General features: G+C 36.3%; 1 protein-coding gene across 1 annotated transcript; it reads right to left on the reverse strand.

Moving 5' to 3' along the window:
* Positions 1 to 706: 706 nt before the first annotated feature.
* On the reverse strand, positions 707 to 19,313 carry LOC104519983 (ryanodine receptor 3). The gene is made up of 14 exons (XM_010176180.2): positions 19,086 to 19,313; positions 18,366 to 18,452; positions 15,827 to 16,024; positions 15,097 to 15,227; positions 11,610 to 11,652; positions 10,909 to 11,036; positions 9,904 to 9,964; positions 8,675 to 8,821; positions 6,629 to 6,763; positions 4,478 to 4,634; positions 3,192 to 3,256; positions 2,981 to 3,081; positions 1,586 to 1,637; positions 707 to 802 (listed from the first exon to the last, which is right to left on the reverse strand). The coding sequence occupies exons 1-14, from the start codon at positions 19,311 to 19,313 to the stop codon at positions 707 to 709; spliced, it is 1,629 nt and encodes a 542-aa protein (XP_010174482.2).
* Between the last annotated feature and the right edge of the window lie 1,783 nt (positions 19,314 to 21,096).

The raw sequence follows: 21,096 nt of genomic DNA on the forward strand, positions 1-21,096 counted from the left end.
TTTATTTTGGCCTAAGATTTAAATTGTATTCATTTTGATACAGTGTATGTCTTTTAACAGCAGCATCTAATAAGCTGTTATTGAAGGTAGTATATAAACAAACTTCAAGTGCAGTTTCATACAGAAAGACAGAAAAGCAATACAGTTAATGGATCTAACATAAATAAAAAGTTTGCATAGCTATGTCTACAGAGGTTTTAAGGCACTTAATGTTTCAAGGTTGACGAAGTGTTTGAAAATGTTTTCTTTTTAACTGCTTAAAGCTTTTCAAGCTGTATCTTAATACATTCACTAGCAAATTCTGGGGGGAAACTGGACAGCAGTTAGGTAAATTATTTTTTCTGAGGCATGGCCTCTGATGTTCAAGTTCTTAAATGTCAGATGTGCAATTAAGACGTCTTTTAGCCCTTTCAACTGTACTTCCAAACACTAGGATATTATGTCATTAAAAAGTTGTTATAATTTCCGACCACGTTTTAACTGGAAGGCTTAAGTTAATCTGGCATAGTAGAATTCCAACAAAAAGATACGTTTCATATGTGGTAGGTACAAAAAGCCTATGAAATAGTGTCAAATTTTATGTATGTCTTGAAGTTTAAAGACATGTAAAACAAATACAAGCTATGAAATTACATCATGAAAAGAAAAGATTTTTTTTTTATACTAGATCTTAACAGTTCATGAATAAATAATTTCTTTTGTGATATTAGCCAAGTTGATCCTCATACTGTTTGCGGAAGCAGTCCCCTGCTGGGAAAAAATCCCAACATCTTTCTTGGTACATCTTCCACACAAATGACTCCTGAAAATGATAAAGAGTATTTATTTTAACAGACACCTTGCAGTCAGTGCTCTAGATAAACTTTTCATAATAACCACGTACGGCCCCCATTGCCCCGGAGCAGAACTGTGAAGACACTGCAACTCAAAGATCGTAACTCAAGAACATTTGTAAAAGTCTTCTGCACTTTTGATTCAGTGCTACTGAAATCTAAGACCTATTAGAGAAACTGTGTAAGTGTAAATTAAGCAGTCAGTTATATCAAAGCCAACTGTACACAATCTGTATATATAAAATGGGGTTTTGTTTGCTTGGAAAACATTGATGGTTAAGGTACTTTTGTAGGGTTTGCATAACAGCTTGTTTGAAATAAGATATAGTTAAATCCTATTTATTTTCTTATTTATTTACGTAAGCCTAACAACACTAAACATACAGACATCCATATACTTATCTATATATACACCTATGTGGATTTAGACTATAAATATAGTAGCTTAACTACTTAATCCTTTGGGAGTAAACTACAACTGTATATTTCAGGGTTTCATTTCAGAGCTGAAATTACAGTAAGATAATTAGTAACTGCCTTCTGACAGAGGTCAGTGCTGGGTGGAACAGCACACTGCTGCAGCCCACCCCCTCCCTTTTTTAACCCTTCCTTTTCCTTCACTTGCAGAAGACTCTCAGGGAGGGGTGGCATCATCTCCACTCCTTGGTGGTACATCAGTTCCACCTGGTGGTACAGAGCTACAAGGCTGGAGAAGATAAAAAAGTTCAAAGATAATATTATTTTCTACTCACCTGGCCAGTATGCTCAGTTTCATCCTTGTTAATGAGATACATTAAAAAGAACCTGAAACAAGCACATGAAGTGGGTATTAATGCAGGAAATGTACCATCTCTGCCAAACCTCTCCCAGACTGGGCTATGTGAGGGAGATTATGCCAACCACCAAAGTAATGACACTGCTAGGTGTCTGAAGTGCTCATGTTAAAGGAGAAAATTCACTCCTCCAGCACTTCTCCTGTGGAAGTGCTAACAGATGTAAAAATCTGTAGAAGTGGAAAAATGTGGTTTAGCATTTTCTTAATTTCCGTGCTAGGAGCAATACCTGAATCAGGCATATGCCAGCTCCTATACACATATGCTCCGACATCTCACCTTGGAAGATGTTACTATGGCTACTATGCAAGCAGTTAGGAGTGTGGCAAATACTCAGCTGCGCCAAGATTTCCAAACACTTGTGCTGTACAGCTCATACGCTGAGCCTCTCTGTCTCAGGTACCGGGGTAACTCAGAGGCAGAGAGCTGGAACTAATTAGGAAGGCTGCAGAGGACTAACGATGGTCTGTTTATACGTAGCACAACTCTTGGTTTGCCACTTTCAATGCAGTGCATTTGGAATTAAGCTTGGTACGTGCTTATACTGACGTTATACTGATGTTAATGTTTGTCTAATTAAAGGGCAACTTGGTTAGAAAGATTGTTCACTATATATTCTAATATAAAGGAAATGGCCATTTTTAATTTGCTGTGAATTACAGGTTCACAATTAAGCAATTCAATATAGTAAGAAAAGCTTGGAGGTTGTAAACTGGTAAAACTATGGATGTTAATGAAAATCTGCCTCACAAAAGTAATGTGAATTGATTTTGCAGTGTCATTTGCTATGCAAGGAATAACGCAGCCTCCACTCCAGCCATGCTTGCTTTTTTTTTTTTTCTTTTTTTTTTTTAATTTAAAAAGTCCAGTTCCAGTATTCCAAAGCCAGACTTTGGAATACTTTAGTGTAAGATTTTGGTATAAGATACCACCTGTTCAGCTCCTTTGGTTCTGCTGGCACAATGCTCATATGATTATCATTGTTGTATGAGTAACTAAATGCCATCAAATTAACTTTTTAAATATCCTCTGTGATCTGCTCTGTATTTACTAATGAAAGCAGAAGATCACTGCATTGGGAGTCTGGGCAATAGTCTAAACACAACTCCTGACTGCTTCAAGGTTTCAGAAAGATGTGCTATCATTAAAGAACTCTGGGATCAGACTTTTACATTATTTTTTGTAGCTTATCTTTCAGGAATATTCCTCACTTTTACAGAATTCTGTCTCAGGATTGTCTGCAATGTGTGAGCCTAAATTACTCTGGAGCTGAAAGTTCTCTTTATCGTAATGCCAGAAGTAAAATATACTTACAGATAGTTGGCCAAGTTGTGTTCTTGCAAGGTATGTGTTTCAAAGCCATGTGGGGTTGTGTCAAAATAGTCATTGCCGATTCCACAAATAAAACATTTGGTCTGGAAACACAAGTTGTGGTTATAAATTAATTTTAGCCCAAAGACACTATTTTAACTGATAACAATCTAGATGAAGATTAATGAAAAATGTAGTGTGTGCTTACTCATACCTCCATATCTTCTCTCACTTGTTCTTGCTGGTCTCTTAATTCACCAAAAGCGTCAATAATCAGACCTATTTTGAATGGAAAAGTAGCAACACTTCAGTACTTAGCAGTATTTGTATTTCAAGTAATGTCTGTCAGACATCCTCCACTGTCTTTGGAGTTTAGCATTCTTATGTCTAGGCTGAACAATTCAAGTTATAATCTACCCATTTCCAGACCTCTAATACTTGTTTACACTGCACTCCTACCAGTAAGAATTTCTCTTACATAGAAGTACAATCCTGAAAGTGGAAAGGGTTTCCTGGATTTATATTTTGGTCCGCTTAAGCTTCCATAATCTCATCTCTTTTGTTCCCATGGAAGAATTCAGTTTTCATTCTCCTTCTCATGGAAATCTTGTACCCCAACATTTGTTCAACAAAGACGACTCTGCTCCCACAGGGCTCCTGGCCAGTTCGTGATGGTGCTTCATGTTTTAAGCATTATTTCTCCACTTCAAATATATTAAGAATAACGTTGGATTATTTTGGGGACTGTGACATTCTTAACTTTTTCTCAGTATGGATGTATTTGAGCAACCTGGTCTAGTGGAAGATGTCCCTGCTGATGGCAGGGGGGTTGGAAATGGATGATCTTTAAGGTCCCTTCCAACTCAAACCATTCTGTGATTCTATGATTCTATGTATTACATTTTTCTTTGCCACCAGATTGTCATAAAATGATGTTTTTTCCTAACAGCAGTTTATACATTGAGTGTTGAATACTGACAGTGACTGAAGACAGGTCTTGTTCTCTCTAAACCACAACTGCAAACCAATTGAAAAGTGCAAACTAGTCTCTAAAGAAAGGAGGAAATGGGTATGTGGCCACACTGACTTTCTCCATGTCATTTCCCCTTTCCAAGCGGAAAGTCTCCATTCCCCAGCCAGTTGTGGTGGTTCCAGACTAAAGGGGTAAAGTGCCCACAGAGAGGCTCTCCAAGTTTAAATGGTTATTATAGGAAGAAGAGCCATCCTGCACAAGTTGTGTCATTGCTGGCTTGATGTCAGTGTCCATAAACAGTGAGACCCAGGTAAGTTATGTTTCTTGTGCTTTGTCTTCCTGTAGGACTTGGGACAATGCATTATTTATGAATTAATTACTTTCAGAACTAATGATTTCATCAGCTCAGAAGTAAGCCTTTATAGCAATACTGCTAAATTTACCTCAAATGCAAATATGGTTTAAATACACTGGAGAACTCAAATAAACTAAATTCTAACAGTCTCTGCTAAGGTAAGTGACGGTACCTTGAATAATGGCCAGTAAGATAACAATGACAAAGAAGAAAAACGTGATGTCAAAGACAATTCGATACATTTCATAAGGGTCTCCAGCAGGATCCTCAATTTCATCTCCAATGCCACCACCAGCTCTTACACCCACATACATGTGGAACAGGTAACACTAAAAAAAAAGAGGAAAAGTCCAGCTATAGTTACTATGAATGATTCTATCTGAGAATCTTTTCTTTTTAAAAAATTATTCTGCTCTGCTAATTCACAAGTTATAGTAACAAACCCCACATGATATCATTCCTCACGTATCATACACACTGCACCAAATCTTCAAGTACACTTACTAAGAGAGGGAGTCAGCATCAGCTGTTACCCTCTCCTGCCTCCCTAGGTCTTACTTACAGACTAAGACCATCTGGGGGGCATTTTTCTTGTATTTGTTACTGTATTCAACTATTTTCTAGCCCTTATTTTAATTCCTAAGGTTCTACCTTGCTCTGAGTAAGCAGAGAACATCTTTTAAAGTCTTGTCATGGATCAGAAATGGTGGTAAATATTGCCATAAAATAAATAGTGACATATTCACAACAGGTAGATCTTACTTGTGTTTAGCTTTCTGGATTATTTCATTTTGCAATACTAGATGTCTGGTTTAGTATATTGCAAATTACTTATCATCTGTGAAACACAGCCTGTGTTCAGTTCTGTGTGGAAGAAATCACTTTACAAAAATGTTGCTGTGTGTTTTATTTTTTGAACATATAAGTCTTCATGGAAAAATCTTTAAAAATCTGGATATTTAAGATACGTAAGTATACTAGAATGGAATCTTCTGCTGCAGTGATATGTTACTCATGTTCCTGTACGAACCAGCTCCAGAATCCTGTAAACCACCTTCAGTCACACACTGTGTGTTATAAACAAGGGAAATCTCTACGCCCAGCCAGTGTTCTGAAGTCACATTAGACAGCAATGCTGCTGTTAAATAATCATCATAAGGCCTGACAAATCTGATCTTTCATTAGGATACAGGAAACAGAACTACACATCCATTTTTGTAATACAACTCTGCTGTTGGCATAAGATGCTGGTGCTAGTTTAATCATACTTAAAAAAGTAACTTGGAATTGATTTACCTGACTGGGTAGAGTGGTTTAAAGGGTAAAATAGTTTCATTATTCCAATTACTCCTACATCTATTTTATGACCAGACCCTTGTATTCAGCTCACAGAGGGATCAGTTAAATAAATAACACTGCTTGGGCAGTTTTCATAATTTCTATCATTTGCACATCTGACTTGCACTGAGTGTTTGAAAGAAAGTTCAAGGATAGAGAAGATCATTTTGTGAAGTCTATGACACACCCCTGTTCTGAGGCATTTTATTCTATCACTAGCATATAACACAGGGCAGAGAGTGACTATTACATGGAAGAAAGGAGCTGGTTACAAACTTAAAAATACAATATTCTAATACCCAAATTTGTGCTGTTTTCTGTATACAATAAGAAAATAAAATCCTCTTCAGACCATAATATGTATCTTTTAATATGACATAAATGTGGCAACAGGTGGAAATCACGAGGGAAATCAGTAGCATTAGATTATCACCCATAATAAGTTTTAATTTCCCCCTTCTTTACTCACCCTTGACTTCTTCATGACTAAGTTACTAATTGTAAGCAGTCTGGAGCAGGCTTTTGTAACTAATGCTAATTACATCAGATACTCTGTATAACCTAAGTAAGGATAGGAAGAGCCTGATCACTTGCAAACACTGGAAACAAATTGGGTTTGTGCTGTGACAACACAGCTTCTTTTTGCAGGGATAACCAGTTTGTCAGGAAATTTTCTTCCATATATGTTAAGATTTCCCATCTTCCCATGTAAAAGAGTTGTAGCAAATATATACCACAGTATTTAGGAGAAAAATCTAGAGTATCTTCCTACACTGATGACTGTCATCTATCTACTGTTGAGTTTAGACCACTGGAGAATGCAGAGGGAATTTCAAGACCATTCACATTTTCAAAATGACATAGAGCAAGTGACCCCTGGATTTAACAACAAAAAAAAAATCCCTCCATGCTTATAATTTTATCTTAAGTATCCATTTGAAAATTCAGGATGAAATCTGAGGCATGCAAGCAATGTTTTAGTTACCGTCATCATGTCATCACACTTCATGTCTGGTTCATCTTCATCTTCACTTTTGTTGTAGAATTTGCGGAAGAAGTTGAACGCCACAACAGTGTAAAGATACACGACTACAGCGAGGAGTCCTACAGTCAGCACAAGCTGTGGATGGAGACATGACATGACTACTTTCAGTAGGTTTCAACTTCATTCTTTTAGAAGAGCTATGCTAGCTCAGTGTATTGCCTTAAAGTACTGAAAATGTACCAAATTTCACCTTTCTCAATAAGGCAGCAGTTATGAGAGCTTTGAGGTCTCCCTATTGCTTGGATCAGTGTTACTTTACTCTGCTCTCATGTGAAAATCAAAGGGTATCAAAATATGGTATGGTATCAAGAAACTGCAAGTCGTTTCCATCCTTCTGAGCTATATGCATACAAATTATATATCCTTGAGGCAATGTTTCCACTGTTTAATTTAAAAGTTCAATTCTAGTAACTCGAAAAACTGGATGTACAGTGAAAATTAAATGTCAAAAAATAAACCCCTTTTTAGTTAATTTCATTAATTTCAACTGGGACTTATTATGACTTATCATAGCCTATTTTCTGTTCCAAAGCTGGTTAGCAAAGCCATCGATAAAGTGGATAGAAAATTCTTTAGATAACCAAACAGTAAGTACTTTCCAGGTTCTACTTTTAAGAAAATAAAATCCTTAGATGAAAAAGTTTAGCAGTTAATGAGACTAGATTATATTGTTTGTTGGAGTTGGCATTAGAAGATTCAGCTCTGGAAAGGAGTTACTGAAGGCTACATATTTTTTAAACAATTGGTATTACTCTTTTAAAAGAAATGTAAGAGTATTAAACAACAAGCTGATTGTCACTTTATCACTTTCTGCAGATCTGTAAGTACGCTCCCAAAGCGAACATTTCAATTGAAAAATCTGCAGCTGTCGTCTATTGTTCACACCTACCAGCAAGACAAGCAACAGGATTAGAAAAACCAATCTTCGCTTGTTAAGAATGTATACTAAAAGCTGGAGTCTTGAGTCAAAACAGTTTTGTCAATTGTGCTCAGGTTTGAGAATTACATTTAGAAAAATCTCATAAAGAAAATAAATCAATCATTAAATTAAAAGTAATATGACTTTGGTCATCCTGGAGGAAAATGAAGGGGATAAAACCAGAGATTTCATTTGCTTGTGCAATGACACTGAAAACATTCTCATATGTACTATTTTAGAAACTTCCTTTCCTGATAAGGGAAGAAACTTCCATTGGTCAGTTTCTGCTGAAAGAAAGGATTAAGCAAACACAAAGGATGTATCAGAGTTAAGCTGAGGGGATATTCTTATGCCTCTTTCAGAACATTATGTGGTTTACAATGTTGTGACAAGTCTAACAGCATGTAAGAGTGGGCTTAGAATATATGAATTTGAAAAGGAATGGAAAGTGCATGTTTGAAATCAAATTTTGGGGAATTCTGTTAGATTTCCTAAATGTAAGTTAAAATGTGTGTTAGTGAAAAACTTGTTTTTGTTGGTAGAGATCAGAGAATGATTCCCTGCATAAGTTTCAAAATTAGTTTTGGAGTAGATTTTATTAACCTGATTTTTGCATGACAAAGTGACATATAAGTATATTCCACGGTACAGAATGCCCACACCTGTAAGCACATCCTTACTAGCTAACTATTGAAATCTCAGTGCCCAGATCATTATTACTGCTGTAGCTAAGTGGAGATTGTGAATTCTTATTAGTTATCACCAATCAGTTCATCACTGAGCACAGAGAAGGAGCTGGTTAGGTAGTAATTCATATTCTTGTATTTTTCTAAAATGATGCATTTTTCTACTGTGTACAGAAGTTCTTTAGCTATCAGCACTCTGTGGGTATAGATTATTATAATTTCATAGGATTTAACATGTATTAAATGTGCTGCAGAAGACACAATAGGATCTATTCTTTAATCCAGTCATGATCAGAACGGATTGCATTCTAATTATATCCTAGGTACCACAAGATTTTTTCCAAACGCATTCATTTTCACAGCTTTGCATGTAGCACTAACCTGTTTGCCATTGTGAGTGACTGAAGACAAAATGGTTCGCAGTGTCTTGAAACCCATAGCAATATCCAGGAGATGAGCAGCAAAGAAGAAGTTGTTATAGTGTCCAAGGATAGACATAGTCGTGTACCAAGCTAAATACAAAAATGACTGCAGAGAAAGTGAAAAGTGACAAAATATTAGCAGGTGCTAATGTGCTTAGTGGATCCAGGATACAGCCTTCATCTTGTCACTCAAGTTATGAAATAAAGTAATACTATCGTGATCTGATTTGAATCACAGTCTGAATGTAATACCTCTATTTTATGTGCTCAAAAAGACTGTCTTACTCTGTCTGTCATCATCTCCACTGTTCGTTTAAGGAGTTTTTATTGCTTAGTTATGCTAATGAGACCTCTATCTTTATATATTTAAATGCAGCCTTCAGCATATATGTTATTAATATCAAAATCCCCTACCTTAAAACTGTTTTGGTTGGGGAGCTTGCTACACAGTACTTTACATTTTAATTCTGATTCTGGAGGAGAGAAAATGCATTGGATTACTCCTGAGACACTTTACTCTGTTAACTCTCAAACCACGTCAGCCAGGTCACTCAGAAGACCTCAGGCACATAATACAGCTTATTCTTTTAACGAGCAGTGAACCTGAAGCCAGTTTGATGTGAAAGCTCTTAGTGAAGAACAATGGCTCAGTGTGCTTTTAGTGCACAATGAATTTATACATCTTCATTTGATTCACCTTGGCCTTCTTGTTTGTTTGGGAATGCTCAAGAGGATGCAAAAGGAGGATTCACAAAAAAAGGAATTTTATTATAAGCATGGTCCTTTCAAAGCTGAAGGTATGAAAGAAAAGAATTAACCAACCATGTTAAACAGTCGATTCAAGAACAAAAAAGGATAAATTTCTGTAGACTGTGCTTGATTTTAGAAAAGACACCTTTGGTTGCTAGATTGATTTCTACAAAATTAAATGAATGTACCATTAACTTCCAAAATGCTGACATGGTATTAATTGTGAGGAGGTGCATATCGCCCTTTAGAATCAAAATGAAAATTCTACCATAAATTAAAGCAATTTGCTACAATACAAGACAGAAAGAACTTTTTTTAAATGGTTCTGTAATGCAATATTATTTGTGTATGTTTGTTTAAAATAAAAGCAGACGGTGGAAGACATACAGTCATGTTAAGAGCAAATCAAAGCACATCATTCTAGGCTAACATACTCACATTATCAGTGAAAACAACTCCGAGCTTCCAAATGTGGTACTTTGTATCAATGGAGCTTAACCTAGGAAATACAAGTTTTTTTGAAATGCATCAATGTCAAAATTAAGTACTGAATTCTGAATTCTGTAAGTCTAAACAACAAACTAGCTTTGGCACTTCACGTTTGTTTGCTGAAGGTGGTGATGTACATGAGCTGTTTATTTTTTGAGTGATATAAGCGCTTCATTTTTTAGAGAGTATTCATTAACTCTGAGCACCCACACCCAGTGTCTAAGCCACTGAAACTGGTGGGACAATTTCAGTAGGAGTAATACTGCCATATTCCAGACTTAAACATTCAAATGTGTGTTAAAACTAGTGAAATGTGGAACCCAAACTGCTTGAATTCAAGAGGTAAGGGCTCTGTCTAGAGTAAAATGTTGCCAAAATGACCAAGAGAAAAGGTAATGCTTTCTGCAAGCTTCTAAATATTTTATTAGCCATTAGATGGCATGTGAACAGAAATCCTTCTTCTTGTGTGTCTTAAGTATCAAGGAAACCCAACTCTTGTAGGAGCCTAAATCCTTTGGGACTTGGATACTTTAAAACTCTCATCTTCGCTGATGGATTAAGTCAGGAATACATCTCTGAATTTTTTAGAGACACCTGGCTTGCAGATATTCATTATCAATACTTTTCTGTCCTTTGGTTTATAAACTAACTCTGTTATAAAACCTAAAGAACTTTTAAATTCTGCACTGATTATTGTTTAAAATAAGAGAGTGCCCAACTAGATCAGTCAGCATCAACTTCTGTGATTTTTTTTTTCTTACTTTTATAACAGGAGTATAAGAATGTTTTAGAACAAACAAAAAGCTTTTTTTATTCCACACTCTGAAGACTTCTCTATTTTAATTTTCCATGCTGAGGAAAACGTCACTTCAGTTTCAATATAAAATCCATTTTTATCTTTGACGGTGAAGTTATGCCAACACATAATTCGTCTGTGAAGTTCAGAAGTCATACCATGATACAAGAGATGCCTCTTCTGGTTCACTCTCTTCCACTGGACTAAAATCAAGGGCACTTTTGTCCAAACCCAAAAGTTCTGCTATGCGCTCTGCTCCATATAAATCTCCGTACTTGTTAATAACCTAAAAATGGAAGAAGAGAAGCTTTTGCTCAAAGAAAGACCTTGGTGACATTCACCCTACTTTAAGCCAGTAGTTGTCAGAAATTTAAAAAAAAAAAGTATTCCACAATTAACACAACTAGAACAGTCAGAACTCCCAGGAAGCCAGGCAGGGGGAAGCATAAAAAAGAAAAACAGAAGCATTAAAGGCTATTATCTGAAAGCTTATGTATAATTTGCCATCATTTAAGCTGGCATATTTTTCTTTTTTTAGGGGGATGAGGGGGCTTTGTATCCTACAGATGACAATGACTGTAAATTAGACCTGCATGGCTGATTGGCAGCACAAAGTTATTTCGAATGCCTGAGTCTAGGAAGGAAACCAGAGCCTCCTGTCTTCCTCCCTCCTCCCACCTACGCTGCAGCTGCCTGTTCACTGAGACATTTACCACAACAATGACTTCCATAAAACAAATTTCACTTCTCAATTATTTGTATATTTATGTGTACAGCAGTATATTACACATAGATATTAGAATTAACTGAACAGTAGATTATTGCTATGACTAACAGAATAGAAATATAAAAAGCCTACCTTCCGTTTTACAAATTTGTCCCAGTAATTGTTAGGAAAGGACCTACATAGATAAGGAAAAGATATTTCAAGTTATTTAACTTGTTAGTAAAAAAAAAACAATAACAAAAAAAGAAAAGACCATGTTCCTGATCACTGCAGATTCTGGTACAATTTCATTCCCTCAAAATTTCTTTTCATGTGGACAGCAGCTGTTATTAATCATCATTTGCTGCAGCATCATATTTTTTCCCTCCTCTTTTCTTTCTTACATCCACAAATACAGCCGGCTACAAAAGGACAGCACGCTAAATAATACCACCTAATGAGCCTAACAACTCAATAACAGCAGGATAGTCACAGTTACATCATTGATCACCTAAATACTTTATTGCTCCTACTCATTAAATCAGTACAGACAATTATTTTCAGAGGAAAATAGAGTATTGTAGCATAAATAATGTTTTTAAGTTCACTGGATTACATTTCAAATAGAGGCTGAACACTTGGGAACCACTGAACAATTTGCCAACATAAAATTAAAATAAATAAAAAAACCCCAAACAAATGTAAAAAACCCCCCAGAAAATGGCAAAGATAATTTGGAAAAAAAAGGGGTTAGTGGTTGGTAATCTTGTTCTCAGGTGTATCATATTGTTGTTACTGGATCTGACATCCCAGAAAAAGACAAGGTAAAACACATTTATAATTCTAAAGCTGAAAGACAGTTCAGCTAAAGAGCATTTTGCATCACCTGCCTCTGAGCAGCCATGCCCACACTGGTAAATAAAAGAAAAGCTATTGTGTATACAAAGGAGAAAGAACTTAAGTAGTAAATCTTAAATACTGAAGCAGTGTCAGAGTATTGTTTATTGAAAATTCCCTGCTTTTTTTGAGAGTAGTGAGCAACCACGATGCTTCAATAAGCAGCTGGTTTTATCCAGGGGAGATCTTAAAACAAACACTAGGAAATACATCAGCTTTGACCTGCAAGAAAAAAAGACAGTGTTCTCTCTTATCAGTGACATTTCCCTGATGTGATGTGATTTAACTTCAGCTTGATCATAAAAAATATTATTCTCGAACTGTCTTATGAATAGCAGTGCCCCTATTCCTTATTCTGATGGTCTTACTGTACATTATGTCGGTCGTGAAGAATGCCAGTTAGCAGGAAACACTACAAAATTTAAGATTTTTCTCTCCCTGTTTCCTGGATGTAACATTGACTTGAGCAAAAACGCAGAAAGGTAAAAAAGAAAAATAACTGCTTAAACTAAAGGACAGTAGTGGTAAAAGAAAGCAACTGTAAACATCAGAAGAATGAGATTCCAGAACACTGTTCTGCTGGGATGTCAGGCAAACTTCCCAACTACTATTAAGTGCTCCATTTTTTATTTTTCTGAATTGAAGTTCTGATTGGAATTACTCCAGATAAAGTCAAATTGTTCCAGTGACTCAGATGGTATATTCTGGGCCAATGCTCTATATTATTTCTTTCCTTGGTTTCTCAGACTTTTAAGAAAGTCTGTCTCTAATGTAGCCAGCTTGTGTCTATCATCTGTTTCACCACAAACATCTAACAGTGCTGCATTTGTCACCGTACCTCTTTTCTCTTTTTAATTATTTTTTTTTTCTCACTTACAGAAAGCACATTTCAGAATATACACAGCACTGAGTACCCTCCAGCACGGCTATCCTGATGGCACAGTACCTGCACTAAACCTCAAGAGTCAGTTCACATCAGAGGGAAGGATCAGTCTGCTTAAATTAGCCTTCATCTTTTTTTCAGCTTCAGTAGATGATAGTGGAACATGCTGAGAACAGGCTGTACAGCATGTCATTGGGGGTAAGCTGACAATGTATCTTATTAATTCATGCTTGGTTTTGCTGAGGATAAACTTACTGGATGTCTAGATAGCTTGCTATCAATAGGTAAAGAAATGGGTTGGAAATTAAGCAAGCTCTCCAGTTTCCCAATCACCTTATATTGTAACTTTAATAATATGTGCTAGTCTGTATTTCCAACTGAAATTAAGGAAAATTCATACAAGTCAGGTGCAGGAAAACAAAGCATTCAGGAATTTCCAATATTTTAGACATTCTAATTTTAATGAAATTATTTTATAATATACAAAAATATGACTTATAAAGATAGATATTTTGGCTATTTGGCAGCATATTGGCTGGAGCACCTCTCCTATGAGGACAGGCTGAAAGAGTTGGGGCTGTTCAGCCTGGAGAAGAGAAGGCACTGGGGAGATCTTATAGTGGCCTCCCAGTACCTGAAGGGACCTACATGAAAGCTGGGGAGGGACTTTTTACAAGGGCAGTTAATGACAGAACAAGGGGAAATGGCTCTAAACTGCAAGAGGGTAGGGTTAGATTAGATATTAGGAAGAAATCTTTACTGTGAGGGTGGTCAGACACTGGCACAGGTTGCCCAGAGAAGCTGTGGATGCCCCCTCCCTGGAAGTGTTTAAGGCCAGGCTGGATGAGGCTTTGAGCAACCTGGTCTAGTGGAAGGTGTCCCTGCTGATGGCAGGGGGGTTGGAACTGGATGATCTTTAAGGTCCCTTCCAACCCAAACCATTCTATGGTTCTATTATATCATCACTCTGATGCATTTAGTTGATTCTGTTTTGGTTTGTTTTTTTTTGCTGGGCTGTTTTTATCAAATACTTATGCCTACATATACTAGCCACAACTACTTTCTGACTTGTAAATAACTGTTCTTTTCCAGCTTTCTGTTACTATCCTTAAACTGTGATACTATTAGTACCAACACACGGTTCTAGTTGTTTTGAAAGAGTACATTCTGAAAAATAGCCTGTGGACAAGGCATTGTTTCAAGAGAGGAGAGCTGACTTGCTATATTTCTCTGTGTCACTCCTACAGACTGCTGCAGCTTACTGATATTTTTCTTTTTCTTGCCTACACTTGTATCATTCGCTCACAGAACAGCAGGTGAGTCTCTTAGAATCAGTGTATGACTACTTCAGTATTTGCTAATGCAGACAACCTGACAGTAATTCCTGTCAGGCCTACTCAAATTCTAGGATTGCTACTTTACACTAGATTTACTTCTCTTGTCATATAAAAATTTTGTTAGCAAAAAGTGGGAAAGAAAGGCAGGAGAATACTGCTATACAATATGAATGTGAAATTGAGTCACTGAAGAGGATTGATGTTATCTTTTTAGAACTCTCTCAGTAGTGACTAATACATGAAATGTCTTGGAGAGAGCTTGTGAGGTAAGATGCACAATCCTTGCAAACCCTAGAAAATGGAAAGGAGGTGGAATATACATGTTATGACAGTATTTATTAAAAAAACAGACAATACAGGATTTCACATTAGAATCTACAACCATAGAATCCAATATAAGGTGAAAAATACCTTTCTTTTAGGTGAACTAGGTGGCAGGTGGACAGGAAAGGTTCTAGATCAGTGGCTTAATGAGCTGTAATATTTATAAACAGTTTACATATAACAATTTATTTTTACATACGGAGTATTTATAACCAGGCGATCCCACTGTCCTTTAATATCATCTTCAGATGGCTGTTCAGTTATGTATAGTCCATCAAATTCCAGCTTTCTAGCTACCTCCTTTTCTCTCTTGAATACGACCAGAGGGACCTATGAAAATGACAGTGGACATCTTTGTCATGGTTTATATGTTTTTAGAAACCATGGTATCTAGTCACAGTATTAAGTACTCTTTATAATACTACATAAGACCAAATCTCACACTAGCACCTCCTACAAGCAGATCAATGCCTAACCAGTCTCTGAGCAACGGCCACCGTGGAAGTCAAGAAAGTCGAGTCCCCTCCAGTTTTTATTGCTGAGCCTGACATTACACAGTATGGAATATCCCTTTAGTCTGTTCAGGTCAACTGTCCCAGCTGTGCCTCCTCCCATTGTACTCACTGGGGGTGCACGAAGTGGGCAAAGCAAAGGGAAAACCTTCACACTGTGCAAGTGCTGTTCAGCAATAACCAAATGTGGGTGTGTCACCAACACTGTTTTAACCACAAGTCCAAAACACACACACTGCTATAAAGAAAGTTTACTCCATCTGCCAGACATGAGGAAAACATCTACATATTGAACAGTGAGAATTCTTAAACAACTAGGTACAATTAGGTATTCCAGTATTAGCTCCAAAAATAACTTTGGGACATAGCTGGTGTTCTTTAACAAATAATAGATTAGTAGTAAGATTCAGAACTTGCCTTTAAGCAATAGTATCCAATCACACAGACAAAGGAGATGATAGTATGGATAACTGCCAATGCTCTGAGAGCAGGTGCCATGTAACCTGTACTTTCTTCTAAAACAAAAAACACCATGCCCTCCTCCTCTTCCTCTTCATCAAAAGAGTTCCAGAGATTAGAGTCTTCCTCTACTTCATCAAGTGGCTCTTCTGTCACCTGAGAGAAATTCAAGCACATTGAAAATACCCAATAAACTTAAAAGCTTTTCCTTTACTACAACGACAAATGCCGTTTGCAAAGCCTGCTCATGGGAAGATGATCGAGCATTAGCTCTGAACAGTAACATCCTTCATTTTCACAGTAGAAGTCGCCACATTATCTCATGGCACCAGAAGAAGAATCTAGAAAAAGCAAGTTCAAGCATACGACAGTTTACAAACCTCTCCTTTAACAGCACCATAGCAAAACCAAAACAAACAATGAAAAAGTTACAAAAAAATGTTTTCTTGGAAGAACAAGCGATGACAGAGTTATCTAATATGACTGTGTTTAGGGTTTGTTTTGTAATTTACATTGTCCCTGATTACCAGTCTAGAAAGTAACAAAGTTTCCATGTTATCAGCTCGTACATTGTCCATAAGTTATTTCATTATTTAGTTTAGAGCTTAAATGTTAACACAGTATTTAATCAGTATTTTGTAAATACCCCAAGCCATAAAGCTGACATACTGCCCTGAATTCTTCCAGTGACTTTAAAAACTTGCCCTTTAAAATAAAAGCCCTAAGTGCCCTTGTTTTGACAGCTTTATCGGAGACCTGAAGTCCTGTTCAGTCCTGTTTGTCCACTGACCCTTTTGTATGACAGATGGACTTGTACCTACAGCCAAACTTTTGTCCTCGCTCTGCAACAGAATGGGTTGTTGGCTGATCCACACGACCCAAGGAAAAGCAGGAGAGAGTGAGGAGAAAAGGACGGGCATAGGCAAAAGCAGACTTCTGTCTATCCCTTTGAAGTCCATCTTCTCTAACCGTATGGGATGAAAGAGGAAGGCAAGAAGGGAATCTTACACAGCCCTGATGGTCTTTCTCCAGGAATGGTGCACATACATTCTACCCAGTTTTCAAGGGCCTTTTACATGTTTACCTGTCCTGTCTCTGAGACTATAATTGTGTTGTAGCAGTTGCTTTTCAAGATATTTACGTTCAGGATTCAGTTACTTCTAGACTGAGTATTCAGCCAGCTGCTTTTGTCTTCTCTGAAGTTTTTGGTTGTAAACAACAGAACTAGAAAGTGTAATATTGGAAAACACAAGATTTATCAGCTTATTGCAACTTGCACCCTGTATCTAGAAGAGGAAAATGAAAATGGCCATATTCCAGGGTAAAGATAAATGAGGATTTTTCTTACCGACTTCAAATCTGTAAGAAAAATTTTTTTTAAAAATGGGGCTTTTATGGATGAGGGTTCTCTTTACTGAATTCTACTCCTTTTCATGGATAGAGGTTGTGAAGATTCAGGAGTAAATGAAGGCTGCTGAAGATGTTCCACTTTGTATCATTGGGTTATACACCAGAACCTGAAACAACTCATTAGATTCAGGTAAAACCCTAATATTAGGTTTAAAGTATGGAGGTATAACCTCCTTCATCAGTGATGATTAAAAAAAAAAGAACTGTAGCCTACTAAGAAAAGGCTTCTCTTGATTTATATTTTTTCTGCGTGCTCATACCAATCAATTAAAGTCCCAATCCCAATACAGAAATATCTTAATCACAACAGTCACTAATAACTGTATTGCCAATGACAACAAAGAAAATGGAGCAAATAAGTATGAAAACTGAATTCTGCTGAATTCACGGAAACACAGAATGGAAAAAATACACATTTGATCTTCATTAGAGACCAGTAAATTAATGAAAAAATATGAAAAAAAAATGCACACCCTGCAAAATGCCAAACCTCAGGCCTGAAAGGCATGAAAAAAAATGATGAACAAATTAAGTGTGACTAAAATACATGAGCTCATCTAGTTAAATTGAGACATTAATCTGATTCTGAAATTATGTATAAACTATTTCCCAATTAAAAACGAATGTAGTAAGTGGAGTTCTTTAGAAAAAGCAAAAATAAAATAATTGAGAATAATCAGGTGAACTGAAGTTTCTCAGTATCCTCAAAACAAATAAGAGAAAAAAATGCAGTAATTTTGACATTTAAGTTATTTTAGTTGGATTTCAAATTTCCCACTACAAGATTAACAATCCAAACAATAACAGACTTATGTGAGTAAATGAAAAAATGCCTAGAAACACAAACTCGACTATAAAGCATAAATGAAATAAATTTGTTTTAATTCAGATTGAGTAAAATAAGAATGGAATATGTTTAATATCACAAATTTTAGTTACAAAATATTATTTTAACTACTTAATATCTAAATGTTACAGTTTGTGTTTGAAGGGTTTGTAATAATGGCTTTACTGAACAAGCTGTGAAACCAGGTTACTTACTCTGGAAGTAACCAGAAAACATTTAAAGAACAATGAATAATCTTACCTTGTAAAATAGAAGAATAAAGTTGATGGCAAATGCAACAAACAGAGCAAGAAACCTTAAGTTATAAAAATTTCTTGCCAAGTAGTGCTGAAAGTAAAAACAATAAAAAAAAGAATTAGAGGTGGCCTGTAGCTAATACGAAGATAAGAAAAGTAGGCAGCAAGGTTTCTAAGAAAGTAAATACATAATTGTGTTGCCTTCATACACCAGTTCTAATAAGCAAGGGCATTTCTTGGCAGTCTATCCTCCCATTTCATGGCAAGTGGGATTAAAAATAATGGGCTTAAAATTGCAACAGGGAAGACTGAAATAAAATATTAAGGAAAACTTTCTAGAAGGAAGTCTGGAAAAGACATGCTAGAGTATTGGAATAAACTACTTGAGAAAGTTTCAGAGTTCATAATTTGATGTTTTTAAGAACAAAGAAATATCTTATAGATAACAGAATTACAGATTCTATAAATTAGATTATGGAAAATAGGGAGCTCCTTGTTAATCTGTCCTGTTAGACCAACATAGGAGAAATTACACACACAAACATTTTATTTCTATAACTCTATGAAGTATTACAGAAATCACAAAAGAATGAACGCAGCCAGTCATTTGAAAACTCACGCAAACATTTCTTTTATGATGACATTTCTCCCTTCAATATCAAGCAAGTGTTCTATATTACATAAATAAAAATTCAATAACTAAAAGAATCTAAGAAAAACTTACAAGCATTTTTGTTTGATAAATTTCCAGAGCTTTGAAGAAGTTAGCCATAACAGCCTCTGGCTTCTCAATTTTCTGTCCATGCCTTCGCTTCTTTTTCTTAATATTTCCCTCTTCTAGTTGCTCAGATTGTACTTCTTTTGCTTTATCTTGTTTCTCACCATCTTCCACACTAGAAGAACGGTTATATAAACCAAAATACTTAGCCAAACTTCTGTTTTGTAAATGCATTATTTTAGAAAGAATTCTAACTCACAAAGTTAGGCTTTGAAAGGTAGTTTTGACACTGGGCAAAAAATGATAATAAACCTAGAATAAGTGACCTTAGTTTCAAATGATACGCAAGAACAGAGTTGTTGAGGAGAGACTAAAGGGGTAAAAAGCCAAAAACCAGGCAGGAGTTACTGTGCCAAGTGTGAAGTGGATAATGTTTGCCAAAACCAGTGATGTACATATATACTCAATACAAGCAACCTAAAATTTTATAAGTCCATGTGTGCTTTCTTGAGCCCGGGGCTGAAAAAGAGAAATAAGAGAAATGAGGCTTTTGGGATTTGGTACACAGTATCATAATTGAATCACAGTATCATAAAATGAATTCATTTCAGTCAAGGCAATCACTGTTACAGAGATGAATGAATAATAACATGAAAGTTTGTTTCAGAAGGTTGCACCTTACAAAGTATGTAGAAGATGACAATCATTCCTCTCGCACCACTGAACTTAGTTTATGAAAATTAAGTATCAAGATTGTATGTAGTAATAGGGGACTTCAGTTACTAAACTAAAAAAAGAGAATTTGCATATATAGAAAAGATGTTGAGGCATCAAGGCGGTTGAAAGTTTTAGGCATGAGGATAAAATGCAGTATCTGGTTCACCTTATCACACTGCTACTGCGGCAGGAATCATATGATGAGTGTCTAAGAATGCGTTTATCTTCTAGCAAAAAAAGTCCCTCTTGCAGCCTCAGAAATGTAAGCCATTTCAACTCAAATTTTTAAGCTGAAGACAATTTGAATATGCTGCAAGAGTACTTGAGAGAAGAATTAAGCATGGCAAACATGAGAAGAAAACAGGGAATAGGGAAAATAAAACCAGTAAAATAATACAGGTAGAAAGAGATTGTGCTTATGGAAAATATGTGATAAAGCCTAAAATAAGAAAATGAGTGGCACAGGAGATTTTGGGCCAGTGCCTAAGTATTTATAAATTTATTCACTGAAGCACTGGTGAATATGCTACTAGGGTCTAAATCAGGAGACCAAAAACAGTCAACAAAGAAAAAAGCCCAGCAGTGATATGATTTAACAAAATTTTTAAAAGGCGTCATTTGACCAATCCAAATATTAACCAACTTAATAGTATGTTGTAACATGGTCCAGATAAAACAGCAGTTTCTGAACCTGCTTGTTTTGAAGATACTGCCTTCACACTGAGTAACACTTATCAACAGGTTCTTTGGATACATGGTACCAAAAAACCATAGAAGAGTTTAAGAGCATTTTTTAATTACCAGAAGCGCTCTAAACAATGAACACAATGTGATTAACATCCCTGCAATGACTGAAGAGAGAGAGAAATCATATCAAAACAATTCTGTGACAATAAAATGAAGAAGGGGACTTCTTAATTGAGGAAGTCTGGAGAGAGGAAGACTTTCCCTTGGTTGAGGAGGACCAGGTTAGGCACCACAAATCTATGGGCCCCGATGGGATACACCCTCAAGTGCTGAGGGAGCTGGTGGATGTTATTGCAGAGCCACTCTCCATCATCTTTGAAAGGTCATGGAGGACAGGAGGGGTTCCTGAGGACTCGAGGAAAGCCAGTGTCACTCCAGTCTTCAAAAATGGCAAGAAGGAGGACCCGGGAAACTACAGGCCAGTCAGCCTTACATCCACCCCTGGGAAAAGGATGGAACAGTTCATTCTGGAGGCCATCTCAAAGCATGTAGAGGAAAAGAAGGTTATCAGGAAGAGTCAAAATGGATTCACCAAGGGAAAATCATGCTTGAC

Source organism: Antrostomus carolinensis, unplaced genomic scaffold (genome assembly GCF_000700745.2).
Source record: "Antrostomus carolinensis isolate BGI_N321 unplaced genomic scaffold, ASM70074v2 scaffold7149, whole genome shotgun sequence".
In the NCBI taxonomy this organism is placed as follows: Eukaryota; Metazoa; Chordata; class Aves; order Caprimulgiformes; family Caprimulgidae; genus Antrostomus; species Antrostomus carolinensis.

Excerpts from the sequence above, each read along its gene's own strand:
- LOC104519983 (XM_010176180.2), bottom strand. The coding sequence starts at position 19,313 with ATGCATTTACAAAACAGAAGTTTGGCTAAGTATTTTGGTTTATATAAC. Across the intron at positions 8,822-9,903 it reads GAGTTGTTTTCACTGATAAT|TCATTTTTGTATTTAGCTTG; the intron begins GTGAGTATGTTA and ends CTTTCTCTGCAG. Across the intron at positions 4,635-6,628 it reads AGTGTGATGACATGATGACG|TGTTACCTGTTCCACATGTA; the intron begins GTAACTAAAACA and ends CTTTTTTTTTAG.